This window comes from Exophiala mesophila (assembly GCF_000836275.1).
Source record: "Exophiala mesophila strain CBS 40295 unplaced genomic scaffold supercont1.2, whole genome shotgun sequence".
NCBI classification, from domain to species: Eukaryota; Fungi; Ascomycota; class Eurotiomycetes; order Chaetothyriales; family Herpotrichiellaceae; genus Exophiala; species Exophiala mesophila.
Window position 1 is genome coordinate 1,808,862 of NW_015622505.1, and position 25,789 is coordinate 1,834,650.

General features: G+C 51.0%; 7 protein-coding genes across 7 annotated transcripts; 4 read left to right on the plus strand and 3 right to left on the minus strand.

Moving 5' to 3' along the window:
• Positions 1-4,354: 4,354 nt before the first annotated feature.
• On the plus strand, positions 4,355-7,229 carry PV10_02497 (uncharacterized protein). The gene has a single exon (XM_016366821.1). The coding sequence runs from the start codon at positions 5,275-5,277 to the stop codon at positions 6,631-6,633; it is 1,359 nt and encodes a 452-aa protein (XP_016226339.1). The 5' UTR covers positions 4,355-5,274; the 3' UTR covers positions 6,634-7,229.
• A 4,095-nt stretch (positions 7,230-11,324) lies between these two features.
• Positions 11,325-13,101, minus strand: PV10_02498 (uncharacterized protein). The gene is made up of 2 exons (XM_016366822.1): positions 11,594-13,101; positions 11,325-11,509 (listed from the first exon to the last, which is right to left on the minus strand). The coding sequence occupies exons 1-2, from the start codon at positions 12,872-12,874 to the stop codon at positions 11,420-11,422; spliced, it is 1,371 nt and encodes a 456-aa protein (XP_016226340.1). The 5' UTR covers positions 12,875-13,101; the 3' UTR covers positions 11,325-11,419.
• Positions 13,102-13,861: 760 nt separating this feature from the next.
• Positions 13,862-14,827, plus strand: PV10_02499 (uncharacterized protein; the record flags this gene model as incomplete). The annotated part of the gene is made up of 1 exon (XM_016366823.1): positions 13,862-14,827. One exon carries the CDS (start codon positions 13,862-13,864, stop codon positions 14,825-14,827), a length of 966 nt encoding a protein of 321 aa, XP_016226341.1.
• Positions 14,828-15,537: 710 nt separating this feature from the next.
• PV10_02500 (uncharacterized protein) lies at positions 15,538-16,121 on the plus strand. The gene is made up of 2 exons (XM_016366824.1): positions 15,538-15,794; positions 15,871-16,121. Exons 1-2 carry the CDS (start codon positions 15,683-15,685, stop codon positions 16,056-16,058), a joined length of 300 nt encoding a protein of 99 aa, XP_016226342.1. The 5' UTR covers positions 15,538-15,682; the 3' UTR covers positions 16,059-16,121.
• Positions 16,122-17,385: 1,264 nt separating this feature from the next.
• PV10_02501 (uncharacterized protein) lies at positions 17,386-19,207 on the minus strand. Its single transcript, XM_016366825.1, has one exon. It carries the CDS (start codon positions 19,075-19,077, stop codon positions 17,479-17,481), a length of 1,599 nt encoding a protein of 532 aa, XP_016226343.1. The 5' UTR covers positions 19,078-19,207; the 3' UTR covers positions 17,386-17,478.
• A 2,040-nt stretch (positions 19,208-21,247) lies between these two features.
• On the plus strand, positions 21,248-23,028 carry PV10_02502 (uncharacterized protein; the record flags this gene model as incomplete). The annotated part of the gene is made up of 1 exon (XM_016366826.1): positions 21,248-23,028. The coding sequence occupies one exon, from the start codon at positions 21,248-21,250 to the stop codon at positions 22,826-22,828; it is 1,581 nt and encodes a 526-aa protein (XP_016226344.1). The 3' UTR covers positions 22,829-23,028.
• Positions 22,984-24,046, minus strand: PV10_02503 (uncharacterized protein). The gene is made up of 2 exons (XM_016366827.1): positions 23,514-24,046; positions 22,984-23,416 (listed from the first exon to the last, which is right to left on the minus strand). Exons 1-2 carry the CDS (start codon positions 23,980-23,982, stop codon positions 23,295-23,297), a joined length of 591 nt encoding a protein of 196 aa, XP_016226345.1. The 5' UTR covers positions 23,983-24,046; the 3' UTR covers positions 22,984-23,294.
• Between the last annotated feature and the right edge of the window lie 1,743 nt (positions 24,047-25,789).

Genomic DNA, 25,789 nt, shown 5'->3' on the forward strand with positions numbered 1-25,789 from the left:
GCCAGTGTCATTTACCCTGGGTCCTCCCCTTACTCCGTAGTACGGAGTAGTCGGTACCATTTTTCGCCTTTGCAAGTTTTTTGACATCCACTGACCTCGCTCTCGGTCCTTGGTACTAGAATACGAGCGCCTTGTCGTTTGTTCATTTTCCCGAAACAAGTCTTCCAACCGCGTCTCGCGCCGTGGCAACGAGACACCGACTTGCCTTGTGCTCGGTCGGTAATTACGAATACTGAGAATGCGCTAGCTCACGCATTTACGAACCTTTGAGTTGGGTGCGTCTACGAGTACGGAGTAGAGGGGCAATGTCACTCTCAGTAAGTAGTGCTCGGATAATTCACCCACCTTTGTGCCGCCTCGAGGGCTGGGCATTCTTTTTGAGTCGATATCTGCTCTAGAGCCATACAGCCACACAGCCACACAGCCAGCATATGCTTACGAGGCCTGAGTTTGACTCTAAGCGACGAGAAACAAACATGGGTAGATATGAGGGATGTCTCTTTTTGGGACCTTCCTGTCTTGGAGCCGGCGGGCATCTCCCTCAGGTTAGATATATAATGATTGCATATTGCTCAGGGTTAAGCTTGCAGTAGTTGTGACACCGGTGTGAGCTGTCAGTCCGAGTCCAGGAGATCATTTGCCAGTATGAGTAGAAGTTTCAAGTGGTTGTGTCGATCCAAGCAATAGTGTCCTTCAATTGAGTCTAACGGACTTTCGCCAAACGGTTCAGGCCTCCCTGTAATTCGTGATGATGGCCTGGGTAATGAGCCTGAGACGGTTGGGAAGTTTGCATAGCATAGCCAAACCTACACAAGGCATCATGCTATGCGAGCTGACGTCGTTTAATTCTCCTGGCCACCCATATCACGTCGCATGGGCTTTCCCAAGCCCGTTCGGGGTCTGATAATAACCAAACTCAGACATGCAATGGCCATATCCGGTCAGGGTCTTGTAGATGATGTACCTAGTATAGTGATGACTTCGCTGTATACATATTCTGAAGAACAGCTTCGTGCCATCAATGCGGACCTGCGAAGAAGCTCTGATACTCATCCTTCGAGACCTATATCACACGCCAGACCCATCATCAGAGGTCAGGACCGTTGATTCACGATGTATTGAAATTAGTCATTAGGTAGTACATAAAACGTCCCATCTACAATGGAACATAGGCAACCCTTTGGCGTTTTGTTCGACCTGTGCGGGTATCGTAGATCATTTCCTGCCGTCCGGACATTCCTCATCAATCATCAGTATACTAATAGCACGAATGCAAAAGCCACCACGCCGATCATCGAGGGTCTTGTCTCACACATCGGCCGCGCGAAGGACTTAATCTTACCTTCTGTCTGATCTGACGTTTTGCGTTTGTGGCGTCTCGAGTCGAGATTGATGCTCGGCAAATCGACCTTCTAGCTACAGTATTGAGGTATTGCTACAGATATGGCTGCCACGCTGCCCCTGCTCAGATATGCATTCTCGTCGTGGGGTGATCGTCGACATTATTGGACTCTAGACGAACCTAAGAATCTCCAGTGATCGTCCCGCCATCGCTTTTTCACGACAGTCAACCGATAGTCAACCGATAGCCATTGAGAGCCGAACCGTCCCTTCGTCTTCCTGGCGCGACCCGAAAGGTGCACGGAACTTCTGATGATCTGACAAGTGCGCTTTCCCTTTCCATACCGGGGAGGACTTTATCGACGAGAAATGAAAACATGTGCAACATAAGGAGGAGTGGTCCCTCGACACTCTACGGAGTATATACAACCTTCGAGGACCAGCATGCTATTGGCTTTTGGCCAGTGAAGGGAAAGGGTTTGCTGCACCACCTGTCCAGGCTCCTTGACATGAACAATTGGCAATCGCCCGTGCAGACAGCTAGGGTATAATTCATTGATAATGTCTGTGTCACGATGAGATGCTGTCCTTAATCTTGCAAAGTGTCCATTTGCAGCTATGTCCTAGGCTTCGTCACTGCTTTACGAGGTCTTGCGCGGCACGACAACGAGGGGCTGGTCGTTGGAAGGATTCTGCTCAAGCAAAGCACCTCCTTTAGGCGCAATGACCCGTGTTGTTGACCAGAAGAGGGCAAAGCCAAGGCCAAAGGATCTTGTTAGGGTGAATGCAGAGCAATGACAGGGCCAAATTTAAGGGTGAGCATGCCGTAGCCCTAATTTGCACACGCACATGCGTATGTGTACACACGCACCAGTGTCTGGAAAGTATGCTGGGAAGAAAATAGGCGAGGGGCGTTTCAAAACCAGTCGGTTGTATGCGTATGCGTAGGTATGTACGGAGTAGCTCGCAAGAGTGACGACAGACCAGTCCACCGGATTTGGGCTACGATCTACATTTGTCAATCCAGCAAAGTAATGATCGACAACAAGTATCAGTACCACACGTGTGGCATTGGCGTCCGGCCGCCGTGTCTCGAAACCATGTGCCACTGCCATGAGGGTTGCCCGTGGCCGCCATGTGAGGAGCCATGGAGCCAACACGCGTGCCGACAGGGATCAGCTTTGGGCTCAAAAAGTCGTCATAAGCTTCGTTTGTTGCAGAGTTAGGTCGGTGACGGTTCTCTCTAGGCGTGCCTAAGCTTGGTCTAGGTGCCTCTCGGGCAAAGATCACCACTGTGATGGACGTGATTGACACTCAACATGACTGCTTAGGGCCTGTCCACCGACCCCTTCATGCTGCCTAGAGACACTTCCTCGCACCCCAAACCCCATCTGGATTTCAAGTGTACGGGGTCTCCCTGCAATGGTGAGTTCGCCATGATGCAAGCGACTTGATAAGTCCTGTACTGTAGCATGGATCACGCCACAGCGCCATGGATGACATTTGCCAGGCGACCGGTCTTTGGCTATCACTCGATTGACATGGGCGCCGATTGGGATCTAGTGAAGGCAAAAAGTTGAGATACTATTCTAATAGTAGAGACAAGGTAGGAAATGCTCTAGATGTTCCCTCCCTTTATACATCCGAATCTCGCTGCGGGCTAGAAGCAGCTTGCCGTGAACCGAGATCGATCTGGATCATATCGGCCATTATGCGCGATAAAAAGGCTTCTCGAAACCTGAACATGTTCGAGCCAGTCTTAGAATTAGCTTAAGACGCATTTTTGCCAGCAGAAGCAATGCAGGGCATCCAGGAAGCTTCCGAGGCGGCAAGTCAAAGGGACCGCGGAGAGTTGTGCGTCTGATTCTGATCCATCACATCCTGCATGGATGGCAGGCTAGAGTTTTGGTCCAACGCAGGGTACGCTTCTAACATTGGGACAGGGACATCGAGGCGAAGAGGACAAGCAGAGCAGTGTTTCTACTACTTACTCCCTAGGCACGAGTACTCTTCCTCCGTACAGAAACTACCTTCGTACAGAAAATAGTGGTAGTCTTGCGCATGGCGGCATGCCACGGTGCCACGATCTTGATGCGCTTTTGGTGCCAAATAAACCCGAAATATTGTGGATATCGAGGGGCCAACGCTTGCCCACTGCTTGTGCCCTCGACTTCCCGCCTGGGTTTGGCTCTGGTCGAGATAGACTTTGACCAGTTCAACTGTCCAAAGTCAATGTGTCAGCCCCGGTCCCTGGATCCTTGTTTCTGGTGCCACTGGTCCCTGCTTTCCTGGTTGCCAGCATCTAGAGCTAGCCAGACTCGACTTGTTGATCCTGGTGGATGCTGCACGCCGTTCGCCAGTCGCCATTCTGCTTGGGCCAACGCCTCCACCGTTTGGGACATGACCGCTTGCCTTTGCATGAGGTCAGGTCGCTTCCCATTTTTCCAGTCCCAGAGTAGCCACTGAGTAGCGAAACAAAACCTGATACGCGACCGCCGCCAGCCGCCTGAGCCACCGTGGGCCCTGGGTGATGATCCGGGCTCTCCAGTCCGTCGATCGAAGCGGCAGCTGAGCCACGCATGGAATTTCCTGCTCCATCATCTCCATTACCACATCTGTCCCAACCTGTGTCCACGTCGTCTCACTGGTCCATAATCCCTCCGATGCCCCGATCGTTTCCCACTTGGGTCGCGCTTGGATGTCTCCTCCAAGGCATGAGCATTTGGAGACCTCCAGGCTCCTCACCCTGAGGCCGCTGGAGGAACTAACCAACTCTGGTGGTTAGGCGAGTGGCCAGGTATATACAGTACTGGTACAGTACGCTCATACCTGGGAGACAGGATTACGGCACAGCGATATTAACGTTCGACCGGTCCGTGAATACCTCGCTCGATTCCCTCCTCCTGGTCTGTCTTTGTCTAGTCACTTGTCAGTCACCAGTTCCCTGTTGAGCGTTGCAACGGTTCTGGAGCCCGCCAAAAGTCTCGTGGCTCCCACCAGCGTCTTAAGTCGGCTGTCGGCTTCGATCTGCCCTACTTTTGTGGAAGGTCTTTTGCATGGGACAGCGCTCGCTCCATCGTATGATCCTGATACGCTACACACCTCGACTTTTCCTCATACCCTGGCTCGGTCGCTTCCCGTTGCTCGTACCACGCCTGGCCGCTAGCATCCAACGTCCGGGCCCTGCTCCTGCTCATTTCCATTCCGTTTCCGCCCTCCATTCCTCTTCTGGCTTCTCTGTGTTCACGCCTAAGCTTCTTCCAGGACCACACCTCTCTCCACAGGCTGCAACTTGCATCGCTCTGCGTGTCAGGATATATCCATTATCAAGGCTTTCACTCGGCTTGGGTACCCAGGTTTACTAAAGTTTATTAGCAAGTTGTGGTCTTGTTCGGATATATCCTGAGGATCCCTTTTGATCTTTGACACACTACATGCCCACTGGTTCGAAACTAATCGCCATTGAATCATATACTCCAGAAGCCAACGTAACAGGGACCCATTACCACGTTTCGATCGACATCAAGGCCTTTGGTTAACTTCTACTACTCTGGATGGAACCAGCCTTTCTTTGGACAAGAATCAAGCCATTCATCACACTCGGACCCTGGCCTGCAAGATCTCAGAAAGCCACACCTTCGATCCTGGTCGGAAGCCCGGTCCCTCGCTTCTTGACATAACTACCCACCATCTCCCAATCCTCCAACATCTTGGAATTCTTGCCTGAGATCTCACCTAGAGGTCTTGCACTGTCGCCAACCCAACGTCACTGACAGCCTCCTGCAATCAACTTTATTCCCTCGTTTTGATATATACCAGACGCTCTTGTATGTCTTTCTTTGTATCCCAGACCACGGCACGGTTGTTCTATCGTTCATCCGTGCATCAACTTCCTTCACCTTCACTTGAACCGTTGACCTGTCGACCGCACTCATGTTACTAGCATTGAGTCAACCAAACTACCCGCAGACCGATATTAAGCCGCCTCATGAATACTCGGTTTATAACAAGGCAAATCCATCCAGGTATTCCCCACCTGAGTCACCTCGCCATCTACCATCCGTCTTCGAGGACAATAGGATGAACAACTCTCATCGAGGGTTGCCTCTACCTACAGGTCTCAATCTGCCTCCGCCGGATCGAGGGCACTCTGCTGCTCCGCCGTCTTTGGCATACTTGCCCGCACCTCCTTCACAATGGGCGGGCCAGGATGAGTCCATGCGGAGTTGGTTACATGCCAAAGCCGAAGAGGATCGCAGGAAACAAGAGGAGGAAAAGACTCGCCAGGAAAGCTTTCGATTGGAACAGAGGCGTATTGAGCAGACCATGTTACGAGAATCGCTACAGGGAGGGATTCCTCCTCCTATGGTCCCGCTAGTCTTTGCAGGTATCGGAGGGGGCAATCTTCCCTCCCACACTTTGGAATGGGCCCAGCAGTATCTTGCCTCTCTGAGTATTCAAAATCAACAGCAGCAGCAACAGATTCAAGCCCAGCAACAGCAGTTCCAACAGCAGATTCAACAGCAGCAACAGCAGAACCAGACTCAGACATCTCCAGTCCTCCCTCGAGACAGCCGGATAATCCCAGCGAATCCATACGGCGGGCAGCAGGGCCTGCAAGGAACACAATCTAGCAATCCCATTCCCCCTGCTCCTCCCGGACCTCCTCTTGGTCGGAATTCCATTTCAGCTCCCCAGTCCACCTCATCTCTTTCCAGACTGAATACTACAGAACTCATTCCCAATTCTACGACGGGGTCAACCAAGCAGCCAGTACATTCACTCCAACAGCAACAGCCGGCGGCGGCAGAGCCTGGCATTTTCTTCCATCACTGGACACCACCCAATCCATCCTCTGGAGGAAACCAACCTCCCACACCCTCAGGCAAGAGTGCGCATGGATCGCCGTTTTCACAGACCAATGCTTCGCATCTGCGAGCGGACTATCAGAACTCGCCCAAGAAACGCAAGGTGGCAGGCGGTGGGGCGGTTCACGCACCCACTTCTCAGCCATCTGATCCTTCACAGCCTCATTCAAGCCGCTCGTCACGAGAACGAGAGGTGTCACCCGGGCATCGATATCGAGCCAGGCGACATTCACGGCACCAGAGTGACGAGTCCATGCGTGACCAAGACAACGGTGGACGCACCGTCCCTCGGCCGAGTAGCCGACAACAACGTAGAGATGAGCTCAGCGGCGGCATGCCAGACCCAAGAAGGCAATTGACTGGGTCTTCGACCAGTGGATCGAGCGAGGACAATCCAGTTCGGTATGAGGGGTACAGAACATGAAACGCGGTAATTGTGCCACCCGACTGGTACGGAAATGAAGGAGCACGGATCGGGTAAGAGCAGCATTGCTGAGTGTGGAGGGGAAGTGTCTACCGTATCTTTCGGCTACCTCGATTGGCATCATAAGCTTGGTCATCCTAACTAGTCCAACTGTCCTTGTTCCAGCGTGAACGACTTGAGATGCACATCATCCTCGCCTGAGCCATTCGGTGGGCATGAGAATCAGCCAACAACAAGGGGGTTGGCCTGAATCGTTTTGAGGTATTTTGCACTGTTTCGCCAAGTATCTCCAATCAGACGACAGGTCACTCACGGGTTTGCTGGTCGATGTGGCCGACGCCACGCCATACTACGAAAGCTACTCGAAATTCAACATGTATTTGTTTTGTTTAGACTCCGCATCAGAAGTTGGAAAGACTATGGAGCGCAAAGAAGACGGTTGTCTAATGTCGCTTGCAAGGTTCTGGCCTTTGTGTACAAATTGAGAACAAAGTTCTTGATTTCCAGATGTGGGGAAGTGTGATGATATCAGGACCCAGCCTTACGAAATTGAGTGGAATACCCATAGCCTCCTGTAACATGATGAACCAAATTCGTCTAGTGAGATGATGATGATGTGATTTCGGATCAGGCCTTGCGTCGATGTGAGATTTGGCTGAGTTGAAGCGAGCATAGGCGACATGGACCAGGGGGTTCCAAGTTCGTGGGGATCGAGTCTGTCCGGATTCAGAATCGAGACGACCCAGTGAGCCACGACCGTTTGGGGAGTTGCAGAGAGAATACTCGAGCCAGACTAAGCGAGAACCTGAAACATGACGAGCATGGCAGGAATAGGCTTTTGTGGAAATTACTGGTACATATCGAGATATGCGATGTGAATGCCTAAACATCGGGCAACAAGCCACATGGACCCGCAACCCAACATGAAACATGACAGAAAAGCCTTGACTTGTCGTCGCCATGAACAATTGTCACCTGCGCGCCGGCCCGTGAACTGCTCATGCCAATGGCCAAAAGTCCCGAGCAAAAGGCCCAAGCTCGCGCGCGAATCGGTGGAGACTAGTTCATCAGCAAAGATGAGAGTGGGAACAACAACAACAACAAGAACAATGGTTGATTCCACAGAGGAAAGCCCCATCTCGTATTTTGCACGGCCTCCTCTTGTAGTACTTCGGCATCTCCACATAATTTCAAGCGACCGTAGTGGGAACTACATTCCTGTCCCATTGTAATGATACACGACGTGGTTGCACACGACAATACGACATGCGAGTGTTTGGATCATGGACACCAGAATACGATGGGGCTCAGTGCAGATTCCAAGTAAAGCCACGAAAGCTCTAACCTCTGGAGACACGGGCCATTTTGGGTGTCAAAGTGGTGCGGCGGCTCTAAAGCTTGAGCATATTTAGCAAGATGAAACACGGCCAATTTTGTTTCAGAGCGACCACCCAAAGCACGTGTCCACCAGCAACTTGACTTGTAAATGGGTACCAGGGACAGAAGTGTTCGGGGTGTGTGGGCTCGCCCGTAACCCCGTGGGATTTTCGCCGGCTAACTGCAAACTGCCTGTCAGCTGTCGTCCCCAGGCCTGACCTCAACCTGATACACTCGCCATACTCGCCGTCGATACCTGGGACACTCCTAGATCCGTGCAAGTCCGCCTGTACGTACAAGTAGGCGAATACTCAAACGAGTTCGTAGTCCAAAGATGAGACTCATCAGGGCCAGGATTAGCTGTTGACGCAAACTTCCTATCTCGGTACTGCACCTCATTTCGCTTGTCCTTTCGCCCCAGAAGCGATTCAAGCAAACTTACGCATATCCACACATAGGCTAGAAGCGTGTGAACGCCATTTGTTTCTTACTAGTATCTCCCTGTTGTTTAAAGACTCGCTCTGACCACCGTCTTCCTTCGAGGTAGCAGCGGCAACCAAATGTAGTGTGACATTCTTTGAAACCCTCCTCTAGCCTATCCCAACGAGATGGGGTCATTGAGTGTATCGCAGCAAGCTCATCAGACGTCTTCGTCGTGGAAAAAACCTCAAGCACTTGCGGCTAGCTGGTTACAGATTTCAGTGACTTCTGTCATCTCGCAAGGCATCCTTCTGAGCAGAATACGGTCGCAATAAGCAAAGCAGTAACCTCTTCGGGTTGAATTCCCAGCTGAAAACATCCATGAAACTATGGCAGACTTGATTGGGTCTTGGGTGGGTTGGAGCCAGACTTGACCAACATTATCATCCTGTGTACCATCGTTAGACGGTTCTATCAGCTCGACCTCGTAATAGTATTGACTTGATCTACACTTCTCCCGGCTTCCATGTCTCCTGTGAACTCCTCATCCAGTGCTCTGAAACTCTTGCAGTCTTGCGGTCAAAAGTGGTTGGCTTGCAATGTGCATTCTTCACGCAGGGTATCGCAGTATCAGCTCTCGTACGATGAGTCTCCGCCAGCCAGTTAGATGCCTCTCTGCATCCATGTCAGGATTTCCATGGGGGTCTGATGTACGAATCTACGCAGACTTGGACTTCGGTGTTATACTTGGCTGAGCTAGGTGTAAGCTGTTCACTCTAAATATATCCAATACCTAATCAAGCACAGTTGGATGCGGTCTCCGCCTCTCCAAGGACTGTGATTGGATCTCTTCACCTCGCTCACGTCAAAGAAGCATTTATGCCTGAAGTCGAATTCATCGTGGCCAGTATCTGGTTACTGGCAGAAAATATTCTTCCTTCGATGATAAGTCCAATTACTGCATCATTAGACTCTCACATTGTCAATGTCAACCAGGAAGAACACTGAGCATCGCGGAAGATCACGCCGCTAAATGCCACGCAGCTGGGTCAAGTAGTTCACACTACCGAGTGACTACCAGACCCGGTATATCGAGTTTGCCAATATCTCTCCCACGTTCCAACTTGGCCTTTTTTCACAGCAACTCCTACACTCACGTACCCGTCGTTCGATGTCATGATTGGCAGATGCATTCATATCGCAAGCAACCCCTTTTCAGGGCCATAATGGCATGAGTTCGAATGCCTTCCCATACTCTTGAAGGCATTGAGAAAATTGCAGAGAATTAGCAATTGTCGTCAACAGCCAGCCTATCAAAGCAGGGAACAAGCCCAGCGAATAGGAAAACCCACGCCGCCACAGAGAAGGATCGATTAGCGAGGGACTGCAGATCGCGGACGACCCAACCTAGATCAATGCATGCCGGAGGACCAGGGCCGGGGGCACTATGCAAGATAGACTGCATGTGAGGAACCGAGATGCAGAGTGCATCGAGTGGATCGTGGGAAAAGCCTCTGGGCCAGGCTTGACAAGAGGCCAAAGAGTTCGAGCAGCGTCCCAAGGCTGAATGGCCCGAACGGTTGGACGGGATGACCTCGACCTGCATATGACCTTGTTATAAGGGAAAGATGTGCCTAACATTGCTCCCTTTGCGGAAATGTCAGTCCGAATCTTCACGTAAGAGGACATTGAGGGAAAGCGAGCTACTCACTGGCGCACGGACTAGAGACCTCTGTCAAGGCCCGGATGTGGTCTACCATTGGCGGATGCGGGAATGCAATAGCTCGATGCAACATCAGAACTTACGTCTACGAAGTACACATAGTCGACGGTACCGAACAGCAACTCTACCCGTCAAGGTCGGACCACAAGGTAGCCAGCCACTGGATGCAAAAGGAGACACTCATCATTCATGAAGGGGTACGGCATTCACAGCCGCGCAACTAAAGGAAGCTGGGTTTTCCTTCAGGGGCTCTACAAAAGCTGGGGCTGGGGCTGGTGGACCAAGGTCAATAAAGATGCTTAAGGACAGGATTTCAAAGCCTAGACGGGTATTCTTGCGGTCTCCAAAACGGTTTTCATGGGCGATCTTTTGGCTTTTTAACGTTGTGGTGGAGCCCGTGGCCTCAACGGCCGGGTATAGTTGCTCCTGAACGGGCGATGAACAGGCGCCAAAAGGGGGTCCGTTCCCACAAACCGCTTTTGAGTGGCACCACAAGCAGCCTTTGCCCCATGAATCACATCCGAACGATGGTTCTGTTCGCCTCTGCATCGTCCAGTACGTTGCCAGATTCGTCACCATTCCTATACTCCATACTGCGGGAGTTGGTGGCGTCCATGGGGGCCAAAACTCTCGCGAGGCTGTCTCGTGGCGAGCTGAATATTGACACATGCAAGCTGAATTCACCGAGACTGATAAAAGCCCGGGTCCGCTAGACTTGTGCGTTCAGTTCTTTCTGGCCTTTCTTCGCCGTATCCCTACTGCAATCATGCCCTACTGTATGGATGATTTGGCCCAGCGACTTTCTACCAGGTCAGGGGTAAATCGAAGCCATAGGTTGGCCTTCCAGTGACACCACCTCTGGCCTCCGTTTGAGGCTCAGGGACGCGTTATGTTCACAACATCCCTGACCAAGTTTCCATGCCATGCCCAGGGCCCGTGTTCCCCAACATCGTGCCCCGCAGGATCGACCAGGAGACGTCCTCTGAATACCTTTTCAAATACCAGAACTCAAGCCTTTATCACTTCTTTCCCAACTACCCGCTCTATGGCCTCCAGCGGAAGGAAGTACTTCTCCATGTCATATTGTGCAGGCAGTCGAGAAAGGGCTATACGTGGGGACAAATGGCTGTGAACCCGGTCAAGAGGCAAGGCACACATGCATCAGAGCTCCTTTCAAGGCGATATTTCCAATTGAAGGCTGGACCCTACTAGATTGTGTCAACGATATAACTACATTAAATCGCTCCATGCTAACTACAGAGTATATCAATTGAGCAACTTTTCAAGATTCTTTGTGGCAGCTTCCAATAAGACCGGGTGATAGCCCTGAGCCTTAGCCTCCTCAATGACTTGGGCCTAATGAGTTCGAATGTTAGCACGCAACGTTTCGCTCATTTGGCAACGAGACAGCGCAATTCTGGACGATATGGGCAGACTTACTGTTCTTGACAGCGAATTTCCAAACTTCTCCTTGGCATATTTCTTGAACGCAGCTTCATTTCCTTCTGAATCCGTGAATGACAGAGGAATAACCTCAGAGAAAACGGTGCTTCCACCTGCGGCGCCAGAGATGATGCTGAACCATTGTTTTCTTTGCTCTTCTTGAACGAGATCCAGCGATTTAGCGAAAATGGTCGTTTCAAACGCAGATGTCAAATGGATGACGGCATGCGCCACGGCAACATCCTGAAGTCTCGCGTCGTGCTCTTCAGCAGCGACAGACGGGTTTTTAGCTCTTTCCACCGCGAGGCCTTCTCTCTTGGAACCGAATCCGAGATAGTACTGAGCGATACAACTATCATCGGCGCTCGCGTGTGTCTTCATGACCTCCTTGATGACCTCGCTGGCTCTGTTGAGCAGGGGTAGTTCCACATTTAAGCGCACCTCCTCGTCTCGAATGATCCCGACATCTTTATCAATGATGGCCGTGGCGGAAGCCATGGGCGGTGTAGCGCTCAGGACTCTCGGTCCGCGGTTTTCAAACATCCAACTCCATCCCAAGACTGGTTTCCCGGCAGAGTCCTTCTCGATCAGTGTATCGTACAGCTTTTGGGTGTCGAGACCTAGAACTGCAGCCAAGCCAAAGATCTCGCCTGTGGCTGCAATGTGGATACCGCACATAACTTGATTCAGCGCTTTGGCAGACTCGCCGCCACCAAGAGATCCGGGAATAGCATATAAAGTCTTGCCTTTGCTAGCGACGTTTTCAAGGACCGTCTTGGCATCGGGCTGCTGCAGGTTTGCAGGATCATCGGAGGCAGTCATAATGGTTAATGTGCCATTGATTGACCTGGCTACGCCGCCAGAGACGGGGGCGTCGATCAACTTGACGTCGGGACGGTTGAACTCTTTAGTGAGCCTCTCACGCACGTTGGCAGGTTGGGTCGGAGGAATGGTAGCATGGATAATAACAGTAGAGTCCTTGGGAAGAGCATGGACTGCGCCAACCTTGTCGTCGAAAAGAGCTGAGTGGACGTGATGATGGTTGGCAACCATTAGACACACCACAGTCGCATCCTTGACTGCCTCAGCAGGCGACTGGGCAGTAGATGCTCTCGATGCTGGGATGTCGTTGCATGTTGACTGCCACCGCTCCAAGGTCGGACCATAGATATCGAATCCAGTAACTGGGAACCCCGTTCGGACGAGATGTGTTGACATGGCAAAGCCCATAGCCCCCAGGCCAATGAAGGCTACTTTAGGGAAAGTCTCTGAGGACATGTCTGCCTTTGGGGAGTTCTCTTCTCCTGGATTTCAGGTAGAGATATACCACGCAAGGTATATTAGCCGGAGACTGATTGTCCAACGACTGATGCGAGGTACACAATAGGAGCGGTCTCCTGAGGTGGTCGAGGCAAAACAAAGAGAAAAATGAGAACCTTTCGAGCCTTCAACGAGGATCACGCCTTTTGCATTTCAACTGCCGAAAAGATGGTAGTAGATTCAAGGCCTGGGCAGCCATCACAGAAGCTATATACCATCAGTGATCTAATGGCTCTACGGTTAAATTCAGATGGAACCCCGGCAAACGACGGCTTCTATGCCGACGTAAGGAGAAGGATGCGGGGGGGAAGTGGAGCGTCCCCTCGGTGTTACTGCCGCCGAACCGTGGGGTGTGTCACGGTTGCCTCACGTGACAAGCCTTGATGGCTGCCTGAGGAACATGTGACTTGAGCCTCTCCTCCTTGAAACAGACGACAGTGATTCGGCTGGTCGTCGTCATTCAGCGGGCGCTTCTCCCCAGATGTTAGCAAACACCTTAAGAAGTTAACATAATATGCATGATGCAGTACGCCTGCGACGCCTGGTCCGTTTGACCTCTGCCTCACTTGGCTGGCAGGGTTAAACAGCCCATGCCATTCGGCTTTTAAAGTCGTGGTGGGCTCAGCCTCATCATCTCCCCTGACACCGCTCTCGCGATGGTTGTCAATAAAGGCGTTCAAAGGCGTCTTCTGGCAGGATCAACCAAATTCAGGCCAAAACTGTGATAGTTTTCCTGTGAAGATAAGGCAAACATTCGCCAACATAAGGAACATAGCCACCACCTCAAAAGTTCCCAGGCAAAAGGGACGATGTGTCACACACCAACTTGCCGAAGCCGCTGCCTAACGGTCGACCTGACTGGTTCCAAGGACATAAAAAATTGGATATGCCCGTCATTTGCTTGGGTAGCAACCGATATGTAGGGACTCGTCTTCCACCTACAAGATGAAGCCCTTTCTCCCTGGGCCTCAGCACGCAAAGTCTAAGACCAAGCAACGAGACTCAACTGCAATTCCTCAATACGCCCCCAAAACCAGGCTGAATCCGAGGTCCCCCATACCTGTGAGCTCACCACGTTCATACCCCAACGACTTTGATTCTCAGGCTGAGACCGAATACAATCGAACCGACGTCGAAGACTACCGCGTGGAGTCCGAGCTGGATTACAACATGTCTGGAGGTCGCCGAGCAGATAAACCATCCAAAATGCAAGACTTCAACCGAGGACCGGACCAGAATCGAGGCAGTCGACCCGAGTTGCGGACGCCTCCCCAACGACACAACGACGATCCACATTTCTCTTCATACGGTCCGGATGAAATGAACCAACATTTTCAGGAGACTTCCTTGCAAGACTCACCACCATTTCCCGTGGACGGTCCGTCGCTATACGAACAGATTCATGTGCTTCGATTGCAGAACGCTTCAGTGACATACGATTCGAGCTCGCGCAATGCATATGTGCATGACCCACATGGGAGAAACACGTCTCCTCTCTCCTCTTTGAGAGGGTTCGGTCCAGATTTTGACCCCGAGAAACCCAACCACGATGAGATCAAAGCTATCGACCATGCCCTCGCCCATGTCATCAACACTGGAGGCAGGGTTCAATTCTTGCCCTTCGACTGTCGTCCCCACCTAGACTCCAATCCCCTCCTCGTGTGCAATGGTTGCTCGCGTTCCTTTCACACAGTCATAGACCGGGACAATCACATGGGAGCGGGAAAACTCCCTTGCCCGAAGTGCAATGCGTTTTTTGAGTGTCCGGTTCAAATGGAAGGCCATCTGAGTATGGTCCATCGGCACCATCGCGGCTCGACTCATCCAGGCACCCCAAGCACTGGGTATTCTGAGCCCTTTACCCCCCGCAACGAAAACCAGGGAGGTTGGAACAAGGGTGCAAGTCGCTGATTCAAACCGACATTGTTGGCTGCGGCTTGGGGCGGGTTGGTCGGGGATTTTGGCCATCCCCAAAGATAAGTTCGATGGCTTGTGGTGATCTGAAGGCGTGGATTTTCATATCTCAATCGCTGGGACCTGTCTTATTAGTTGTATTGTTTAACAGGGAATGGACGGGAAGGAAGAGTGGTCGCAGTCAATTGGGCATGATGTCCACAGACTTTGTTTCTCTCCTAGCCTATTCGAAACCTTTTCTGTTATTATAGATGTCTGTAGTAAAATCATTTTGGACGATACAACTACCCAGACATGAAACCCTTTTCCCATCTAATATCATCAAAGTATGTGACTTAACGTCTTCGTTCAAGTGCAGAGAAAAATCCTGATCTTCACACCCTTGTGAAACTGAACTCTTTGACCAGGATAACCCCCGACTGTCTTGGGCGCCACTACGTCATTGCTGGGCCATTGTTTCAACACAATCAAGCCTCTCGCCATCCACAGAGACCCTCACTCTAGGGTTGGGCCGAGTCTTCATTCGTCGTTGGCCTGAAGATTCTCCAGATTTGAGCCTGGGATCCCATGTGTTCTCCCACTAGCCACTGGCTTGATGACGTACAAGCCACACTTGACACAACCCAGATGAAGGTTGCCATGTGCCTGGTCTCAACCATGGGCGCATGATGCCATCATATGAGAGATAGGGAGTATGTCCTGCGTAGTTATTGTTGGATGTTGGATTGGCTTTCTTTCATTCTTCATAAATTACCTCTTGATTGCAAGTGATAGCCTGTTCAGTAGTCTCGTGGCAGAAATCAACTATTCAACGATACCAAACACCCAATCACACCAACTTATCACTCTACCATGGAAAGCGCACGCAATTACTACAACAAGCAATATGAGAACTGGGTGCCATGGATCGAAGATAAGGTCCTCGGCTGGTGGGGTGAGAATAAGACAAGTTATGTAGCCAAAGGTGAGTGCAAGATTGGACGATGTCTCCTGTTGTCATTCAGCTCGACTAATCAACTCGTCTTCCTATCGATTTGCAGACAATCTCTCCAAAACCAAAATCACCGGCGACGAGAACGTCGATGCAGTCCAAGATGGCGTCAATGAAGGCGTAGGAGGCCAGCTAGGCAAGGGCGGTCTCCTGGAAGGCGTTGGAAACCTCACCTCGAAAGAAGTCTTTACTCGTTCTGAGCGACAGGGAAAGAATGACAAGGGCGGATACATCTAGTTGAAATAGGACATTGGTCGCCGGCGGCGATAAAGGGATCTATCGGTTGGAAGAGACGGGTTATGACCATGCTGTGATGACTTGGTTCTTTTTGTGGTTTAAATGAATTTTCATCTGCCTATGAATAGCCTACTTAGCCGAAGCTTCAAACATTATTTTATTCAATACCTAGTAGTAGGTTTCCAACATTCAAAGCCAGCAATTGATCACTCACTACCACCACATCCGATTTCCATTGTAGATTCAACCATCCACAATGATGAATAGCCTTGATCGCCAATGTTGCAATTTGCCAACATGTTCCAAGTATTCTTCATGGACGTAGAGACTCTCGCGTGCGGATGGCCGAATACCACCACCTAGAGCCTCTCGTTATGGTCTCCACACCGATATCCGACATGTTCCTCCACAACTAAATTCCAGCATAACGCGCGATAATCGAGCAGGATACAGGTAGGTCAAGATATAAATACCAGGAATCTCTTCTTTATGATGATGGCCATCGTATGCGTTGATTTTAGACATCGTCGAACAAGAATCAGAAAAGTCACAACGGTCAAGAAGAAGCAGATCTACAACCATCCACACCCACAGTACAACAACAATAACAATAATAATGTCCGCCATAACCAAAGACACATTATCCTCAACTGGTACAGCCTCGCTATCACCCAGCCATGCTCCATACTTCTCAACCCGCGCATTCGCACTACACTCAATCCCCATCTCATATGCCCTAGCATTCCCACCACACATCTACATGTTTGGCAAAGCGATGGTAGCATCGCAAGGAGCAGCGTCGAACTTGGTGCCGCGAGCAAACCTCGATCGGATAGCGTCTCTCGTTCCTCGCGCCACACTTGACACACTGTGGAAAGCGAGAGGTTGTCATCTAAACACCCTTGAGGGATTCCCTTTGTTCGCTGCAGCAATGGTAAGTCTTGTCTTGCAAGTCATTCCGAATACCTTTAGATTGAGTGGAGATCGTTAAATGTTGACTGACGCCATTAGCTTGCTGGCACATATACCCAGGTCGACCGGCGTGAGATGAATATCTGTGCTGCAGAGTACCTCGCTGCCCGTGTCTTGTACAATGTCTTGTACTTGACGGTGCGCTCGGAGAAGGCTAGTTATCTCCGTTCCGCTGCATACTTCTGGAGCATTGGCATTCCCTTTTATGTTCTTTGGGAAGCTGGGTGGAAGGTAGTGGAGGAGGATAGGCGGCCGGCAAACCTGTGAATGAGTATGGATAGTGGACATTTCATCTGTTCGGCAGGAATTTCTTTGCTTCCACGGACGATTCAGGTATAGAATTTTGTAATGTATTGTGCTGGGCTCAAGGCAGGAAAGTAGCTGCTCTCGTTTGGTACCCACGAGGCTTTATAGATATAGGGTTTTGTTTACACGTGTGTTTTGACATTTATTCCTTTGGTTTATCCTCGGCTGCCTTCGGCGCGGCTGCCCCAGCTGTGGCCTTGCTACGCTTTTCACTTGCGTACCGCCAGCTTCGACCAAGTCCTGCGGTGACCACTCCCTTGAGGCTTTGCGTGAAACTTGGCCAGCGGATAGTCTTCTCAATAACCTGGCGAACCTCTTCGCGAAGCCCGCCACCTTCGGTATCTTCGGCGATGCGACGTTCAAAAGGTCCTCCTTCGCGTCTCCGGATCCTTTCTGGGTCTTCATCCTTTGTCTTTTCCATCAGCTCATTGAACTCGCCACGGGGAATTTGGAATTTGCTCTGATATTCAAAGTAGAGCTTGGCCCGGAATGCGCTTGGTAGACGGCGAACCATATGACCTCGTGTGACAGGGTCCATGTTTTGATGAAGCTTCGCGTTGACCGAAGGGTCATCAATCCAGTCTTGATTTGAAGTTGCAGAGTCATTGAAAGAGATGTTGGGCAGGTTATCAATCAACGGGGCGTACAGACGACGAAAGTTCTGCAATTGGTTGTCGACAATATTGTTGACTTTTTGAGGATCATCGCCTCCAATTGACATTCTCGGATCTCCCATGTACGATATTCCTGCGATGGTTGAGTATAGCTCCTTCTCGGTGAACTCGCCGGGCAAGAGAAGTAAAGCTGTTCGAACGGCGGCAATCAGATTGACCTGGTTGGCCAGCCGGACGGCAGGATTGTCTCGAAGGATTTTGACCGGCTTCTGAAGTCGACCAGCGAGATAGAGTGTGTTCCATTCCGAAAGGTCTTTGCACAACGTGTCCAGGTTGACAACCCCATACTTGATTAATGTACCGTTGACGGAGATGTAGGGATTGAAATAGACGCCTGCACCTATCGAATCTTGAAGCTTGGAGACTGCGTAGGAGCCCAAAGACCCGACACCCGAGTAATGGTCGCGGTGCTCGGAGAGATTGAGAGAATGCCAATGTTGAGAGTAAGAGACGCCAAAGATGAAATCGATCATCTTCTGGTTACCACCTTGGATCTTGGAAATGGCCTCGGGAGGGGCGGGATGGAGTTTGGGGTTGCCGACTTTGTTACTGGTGCTCTGTGGGAACACGCCGGAGCCATAAGCAAAGGCATACCGGATAGGGGCCCGGAACCTCCACAGAATCTGTCTTAATGCCTCCTTGAACTCTTCATTGATCACGATGTGTTGATTGACGCCAAAATTCTTGCCTGGCAATTCCGAGAACTTGGATATGCTGAGGTCGGGGTTCTCTTCCCAGTCCGAGGGACTGAGGGTGGAGGAGTCGGACTTGGTAGAGCCATCGAGCGATGGGGTTCGTTGATTGCTGGCAGTGTCTTTAGCCGACTGGGCCGCAGGACGCGAGGCGGTCGCGGAAGAGGTTTCTGGCCGCGAGGACCCTTCAGCATCGTGAGCTGCCGATTTCTTCTTGGCACCTTTCTCAACTGTTGCGTACTGGCGAATGTGGGGTTGTATGGGAATGGGAGGGTATTTTGAAGGATAAGGAAGGAAGCGAGGACGTCGAGCTGTGTTGGCGAGCTCATGAAACGCTCTTTTCCCAAGAACGGTGGGCACGACTGGTAAGGTCATGTTGAGGACACAAGAGCTGGGTATTCCGAGGATATCCTCAACATTGTCGTCGAGCACGTCAGGCTAATGTAGATTGTTTGACTGCATGTCGGCTGAATGACAGGATGTGTTGAATATGTTCAATATGTTCGTTCTGGTGCCTGCGCCGACGCCGACATAAAGTGAAGTCGGCACCTTGTGTTATTGCATCATATGGTAAACATGCCAAGAATGAGAACACAAATATGCCAAGATGAAGGACGAGGCTGTAGCTCCCTACAAGTAGCGGCACCATGAATAGGAATTTACCAACACGAGGTGGTAGGGGGAATTGCCTAGATTAACGCACCAAGGTAGCTGAAGTACTTCAGGTAGTAGCTAAGATGTCTACCTAGCCTATGGAACTTCCAACAGTCCCTTTCTGATGTCAACACAGCTTTGAACGCCTTTGCTGCTCCGAATAATAATACGGCTTGTCTTTGAGGAGCGGAACGCTCATGCGAGAACATTGTCCACACGGCAATTACCCACCCTGTGGTTGGTGAATTGTTCAAGTTTAGAGCTTAATCTGGCCAGAATTGCCATGCTCAGGCACCGAAGTGATAGGGGGTTTCCCTGACATGCCTGGAAAGTGATCTCATGGGCGGAATGGCTCAATACCGCCGTCGTCCAGCGACCGTACCATTAGAGGTCCGGCAATCCATGGATGTCAAGTAATTGAGCAGCTTGAGTGCACTGTGGCTGCCGTCTTCGTATCCAGTGAACCATGCTCCGATACCCCCATTGTGATCGGTAAATGTCAAGACACTCGTGTCCGAATATTGGAGCTTAGCGCTCCATGTGGAATGGTATCCATCAGATGTGCGCTGCGGTGGCATACCAAACACTACCGCCAAACGATAGTAAAGTAGTTGGGATGAAATTCGATGTTGGAATGCTATGTCTGTTTCCAGACGATGTCGTCGTTTAGGATAGTACTCAAATTCGGCATCCAAGGAAGGACTGGCAATGTTGCCTGAGCACGTGTCCCAAGCGACTGTTGGTGGGAATGACTGGAACCGTGCATCTTCGCCGTCTTCAAGATAGTTCCACTCACTCGACAACAGTGCTGTCTCGATCACCGTTTCAGGCAGCTGGTAGGTATCATTCTCCCAATCGTATTCAGACTCGGTGTCAGTCTCGGTGGGCGATGGGGGCTCAGGGGGGTGATTCCCAGTGTCCAAAAATACAGGGATTCGGGCTGCATGACGTGGAATGAATCTGCGCCTTGCCCGACGTCGGTACATTGTGCCGATCAAGCGTTTCGGGAACCCGAGGACTTGCAGATCGAGGATGTGAATAGCTGGCAGACATTCGACCTTGTCGATTAGGCGCAACACAGCGCTGTAGTCTTTCAGGAGGTATTTGAAGATGAGGCACTGCTGCACAGGCTGTAGCCTTTCGAATAAAACGGCCGGTCGACGAGAAGAGAGGAACTTGCGAATGGCTCTGGCTGCACTGAGAGCCTCAAGAGAGTTGACTCTGCGACTGGGTGCCATGATGAAGAAATATATTGGCCTATTATGTGGTTGGGTCGAAGTGAGAGTCAGAGGGAGAGGGAGAGGGAGAAAGAGAGAGGGAAACAGGCAAGTCCTTTACCCAGTCAGATCTGGACCATCTGGCTCCTGGCTCTTGCCTCTTTCTTGCCTCTTGCCAGGCGTGGCAGGAGCAGAGTAGCACATCTTAGTATGGTGGTCAAGAGCGCCCCATGGACTGTACATAGAGCGACATTAACCACGGTCCATCATAATTCAACCTACATGTGACGAATCAAAGGCAACGACAATCCTGTTCTCTCTAGGTATTGGTATATCTAGAGGTAGTAGTTGTACGGTAGTATACTGTACTGATGAAGTATTATATGGAGTAGAGCCAACAATAATTCGAGGTCAAGGCGTCGAATACTGCAGACCTAACGGTAGTGCCAGAGTACGAAGTACGGAGTAAGTGCACTTGGCGCTAAGTGACACTAACGCGGCAGTATTGTGGGCTAGCTGCATTAGTGCCACTAACAGCGCCAACTGCCGCGGACCTGCATTCGGTATCAACAAACAGAGAGTCATGCTTGGGTTCCTGCGCTGCTGTTGAACCCCATTCAATCAACGCCAACGTTGAGCACACAACCAACTTGACCTTCTCAAACCTCGCCAAAATGGAGTATGCAACATACGAATCACGTCTGGCATCGTTCGAACCGCCGTCAAAACGTTCCAAGCTGGGATGGCCTCACAAGACTCCAACACCACATTCTCTGGCGAAGGCGGGCTTCTACTACAACAGAGTCACGGACGGCAACGACAATGTTGTGTGCTATCTCTGCGAAAGAAATCTCAGTGGATGGGAAACGGATGATGACCCCATAGATGAGCACTTCAAACACTCGAGCAACTGCGGCTGGGCAATCTTGATGAACATCGAAAAAGACGCGACTTCAGACCTCTCAGCCATGGAAGACCCGACAGGACCCATGGTCGCGGACGCAAGAAGAGCTACGTACGCGATAGGATGGCCACACGAGAACAAGCGAGGGTGGACTTGCAAGACGGAGAAGATGGTAGAGGCTGGGTGGCATTTTGCTCCCACTCCAGAGTGCGAGGATTATGTGTCCTGTGTTCACTGCAAGCTATCTCTGGATGGCTGGGAGCCAAAGGATAATCCTTTTGATGAGCACTACAAGCGATCCCCTGAATGCCCCTTCTTCCACTTCGCTGGCACCACCGCTCCCTCCAAACGTCCTCGAGCGAAGAAAGGACGCGCCTCCAAATCCTCCCGCACCTCCAAAGCCTCGACGCGCATGTCAACACAATCCACCAATGATACGGTACTGTCGGAACTTCCCAGCTTCAACGATATTCCTGATCTGGACGAATCAATAGACACTAGTGGTGTCTCGGTCATGACAACGATGTCAACAGCATCCACAGCAACAACAAAGGGTAAGAGGAAAGGTACAGCAAAGGCAAAGACAGCCACAAAAACGAAACGAGCCAAGACAACTCGACAGACCAAGGCAAAGAAACAAGAGACGGAGCCTGAGGCAGATGAAGTGCAGCAAGCACCAGAACCAAAACCAAAGCAACAGGAAGCCGAAGCATATGACTCACCAGTCGAAAGCAAGTCACAACCGGCGCCATCCAGTGCAACAGCAGATGTCGCATACCCAAGCATACCCCAACAAAGTCCAGTGATCGCAGATCTTACCAGCCGACTGAGCCCCGTCCCGCCACCACCAGGATCCTCACCCACTCCACGAAGAACTAGACTATCTCTGACCAAAAGCAAGGAGATATATTCAACTCCTCCTAAGAAGAGGAACGTTCATCCCACGGCAGCGGTGATCGCGTCGCCACCGAAAGGGAGCAGTCCTTCATCGCAGTCCGACATTGAAAATGCGCCTCCCAGCTCACGTCCAGCGTCGACTCGCCCGCCAGTAGCACAGACAGTGCCCGTGACGTTTTCTTCACCAGGCTGCGTCCAAACCACTTCGTGGACACCCGTTGACGTTGAGCTGGCATTCGAGCCAAACACGCCTCAACCGGCCGATATCCTTGCGCTGACGGGAGGCAAACTGAGTGATAAGGAGAAGGCCATGACCGTACAGGAATGGGTCGAGTATTTGGCAACTGAGGCCGAGAAGGGACTCAGAGCAGAGACGGAGCGGGTCGTGGGTATATTTGAACGTGAGGGTCAGAGAGCAATGGGCGTCTTGGAGGGGATTGTGTGCGTGCAATGATGTACAAAAGCGAAGAGAAGTCTTTGAACTGGCTCTCTCTCTCACAGTAGAGGGCTCTTGCATAGGATGATCATGTTGATGTTATGTTTACGTTTGGGTGTTTGTCTGACCGTGGACTGGGACACAGATGTGTGGGTTGGCGTTGGTACGGATGGATTGATTGATTGACTGGATGTCGATTGAAGACAAGACAAGTCTCCAGACTTTGCACGTGAATCAACTCGGAATGATCTCACTGCACTGGTCTACATAACTACAGAACCAAGAGAATTGCAGTTGCATGTAACACATGCCAAATCAGGAGCGAAGTTGTTCTCTCTTGTCAAAACTCAAAGGATAAACCCGAGTCATGTTATCTTTGTCAATCATATCGCTATACATAGTAAACATGGCTGGCTCCCCACGACCTCGACGCGACAGGATAGGACGGGATAGGACCGGACAGGACAGGACAAGAACAGCACATCTAGACTGCAATGTCGGCCTCAAGGACATCCCGCTCCTCGATCAATTGATTGCGGGGTTTTGTGCTGGAGCCGGTCAAAGCAGCGTCCAGACTGCGGTATTGTTCGAGTTCTTGAACTTTTTCTATTTTCGCAATGGTTTGTTAGCTTTGAGCAAAAAAGGAAGAGAAACAGGAAAGCTGGCTTAGAATCCCTGGATCAAGAAAAAGGAGTAAACTCACTGTTATCAACCGGACTAGTCGAAAAAATCGCCTTCTCCCGCTCGCCCAAACTGGGGTATATACCCTCATTGATGAGCAACTCAGCCAGACCACGGTTCCCAGCACTATCGACATCTTTACCCTGACTTTGCAGTTCAGCGCGGGCTTTGGCCAGACACTGTTTGTAATATTGGCTGTGGTTGATATTGCAGACCGTATCCCACTGCTCTGACTTGTGGATGGGACAAAAGTGCCGCGAGCACAGTAGACAAGTCTCGAGGAATTTGGTCGTGGGCGAAAAGTCGCCTGGGTTTTGCTCGTCACATAGGTAGCATGACCTGACCAGAGTGGGTTTGGTAGGTCGTGCTTTTGGAATTGTTGCGCCCGCCGGGGCTTGTATTGTCGATGCGGAGGCGGGAATCGATTGTGGAGTTGTTTTGGAAGGTGCTTCGACTGTAATGGTGGGAGGCGGGGGGACTGCTGATGCCATTTTGGGTAGAGTTGCTTTGGGGTGTTGGCTTCTGGTGGTGGGTGCTTTGAGGTTGACGATGACGAGGACGGGACTGTCTAGGTATGTACAGAGACACAAGGGTCAGGTAGGAATGGAAATAGGTTGGTGAGGAAGTCGAAAATGGTGGACCAGGAGGGAGGGGGGGGGGTAGTTGTTTGGGTCTGGGATGAGACGACAGCCAAGTGAATGGTTGGCCTGATCAAGAAGGATAGAGTTGGGATGGGTGAGATTCAGAAGGATTTAAAGAATTGTGTGGCGTGTAAGACAGGTCGGAAAGTACCAAGTAAGCAGTCTGTCTACTAGACTGTGAAGCGAGAGGATGTGAATCGAGAGAGCAAGGTAAGATAGATCGAGGAAGGAGGCTGACAGTCAGGCTCATGTATATACGGAGTAGATTTCAGCTGTCAACGCCCGCACCAACACATCAAAAGCGGCCCCGCTGCTACTGCCACTGCCCGTTGCCTCTGCCGTCACAGGTCTGAGGTCTGAGGTCAGAGGTCAGGCCCAAGTGCCAATGCTGAGATCCTGAACAGATCCTGGCTCATGGCTCATGGCTCATGTTCTGCATCGGTAGTCGGTACCTTTCGAGCGCTTGGCCAAGCGGGCAGATCCTCGTACGGGGTATGCGTAAGGTACGGGGCCAGAGGGTCTGGACACGAACTCGCCTCAGCCCCACGGAATACGGAATAAGACCACTTACTACTGTCTGTGTTGTAATGATCTGTCTCAAAGCCCCTAGCACGTCTCCTTTGGTACCTGAAATTCAACAGCAAGGCACCCAACATACCAAACTAGACATCTTGAGGCGGTCATGGTTGATGTTTGAGAAAGTCACCAGAACAAGCCTCCATTAACCCGCCACTTCGGTAGCTTCATGAGTGGTCAGTTACGGAGGTGGCTTGCCAAGTGGTACAAGGGTGTCCGGGTGCCTTTTGCGTCTTCCATACTCCGTACATTCTCCTCAGGTGCTTGTCCATGACTATTCGGCAAGTGGTACAGGAATCTCTTTCCCAGACAACGCTCTTACCCGCCCGATGGTATACCTGACAAACCTTGTGCTGCGGCTGATCTAGCTGCCAATTATCTTTATTTTCTTTCGGCCGCCGAATCGATTCTTTGGTCAAGATGACACCCGCCATGTTAGTCTCGAGGCTGGTCAATTAATGAATGAAGTCTAAAAGACTAGTCATGTCAAAGTGTGTGCGCTCAGGTCTCCAGCTCATTGGCAGGCACGACTGGTAAGTACTTCCAGGTTGCGATCCAAATTCGGTGTTTATTACTTCAACAGTGTAAGTACTCGTATGTTGACTGATGGCGAACCACCTTAGTCACCTCTACTCTAACTCGACTTGTCTTCGATCTACAGTATCACGACTATGTAAAGTACACAACGTTTGAACTGACGATGACAGCGGGGTTTCATCCATACTCGTCAATCCGTTGACCAGAACCAGAATGTGGTTCGAGTTCGTCTCTCACGATAGATGCTTCACTATGGCCCCCGAGGGGCCTTTGCTAAAGCCAGATACCCAGAAGTTCAACGCCTAGACCGTCCTGGGTGTAGCTGTCGGCATGTCGGAGGGTGTAGATCCCCGACACGCCGACAACATTAGCATCAAACTGGCGACCCTAGGCGTGCCAGGCCCATGTTTAGGTATTTGCCAGGCAGGATTAGGCGTGATTTGGCCCTAGACCAACCACCTTGGCCCCCAAGCAGCCCCTCACGGGCCTCTTGTCAACCACCAAAGAACCTGGTTGCTTGACTCTTTCGAACCCTCTGACGTCG

Coding starts and splice junctions, on each gene's coding strand:
- PV10_02497 (XM_016366821.1), top strand. CDS start 5,275: ATGTTACTAGCATTGAGTCAACCAAACTACCCGCAGACCGATATTAAG.
- PV10_02498 (XM_016366822.1), bottom strand. CDS start 12,874: ATGTCCTCAGAGACTTTCCCTAAAGTAGCCTTCATTGGCCTGGGGGCT. Junction 11,510..11,593: donor GAAATTCGCTGTCAAGAACA/GTAAGTCTGCCC, acceptor CGAACTCATTAG/GCCCAAGTCATTGAGGAGGC.
- PV10_02500 (XM_016366824.1), top strand. CDS start 15,683: ATGGAAAGCGCACGCAATTACTACAACAAGCAATATGAGAACTGGGTG. Junction 15,795..15,870: donor GACAAGTTATGTAGCCAAAG/GTGAGTGCAAGA, acceptor ATCGATTTGCAG/ACAATCTCTCCAAAACCAAA.
- PV10_02501 (XM_016366825.1), bottom strand. CDS start 19,077: ATGACCTTACCAGTCGTGCCCACCGTTCTTGGGAAAAGAGCGTTTCAT.
- PV10_02503 (XM_016366827.1), bottom strand. CDS start 23,982: ATGGCATCAGCAGTCCCCCCGCCTCCCACCATTACAGTCGAAGCACCT. Junction 23,417..23,513: donor GACTAGTCCGGTTGATAACA/GTGAGTTTACTC, acceptor TTGCGAAAATAG/AAAAAGTTCAAGAACTCGAA.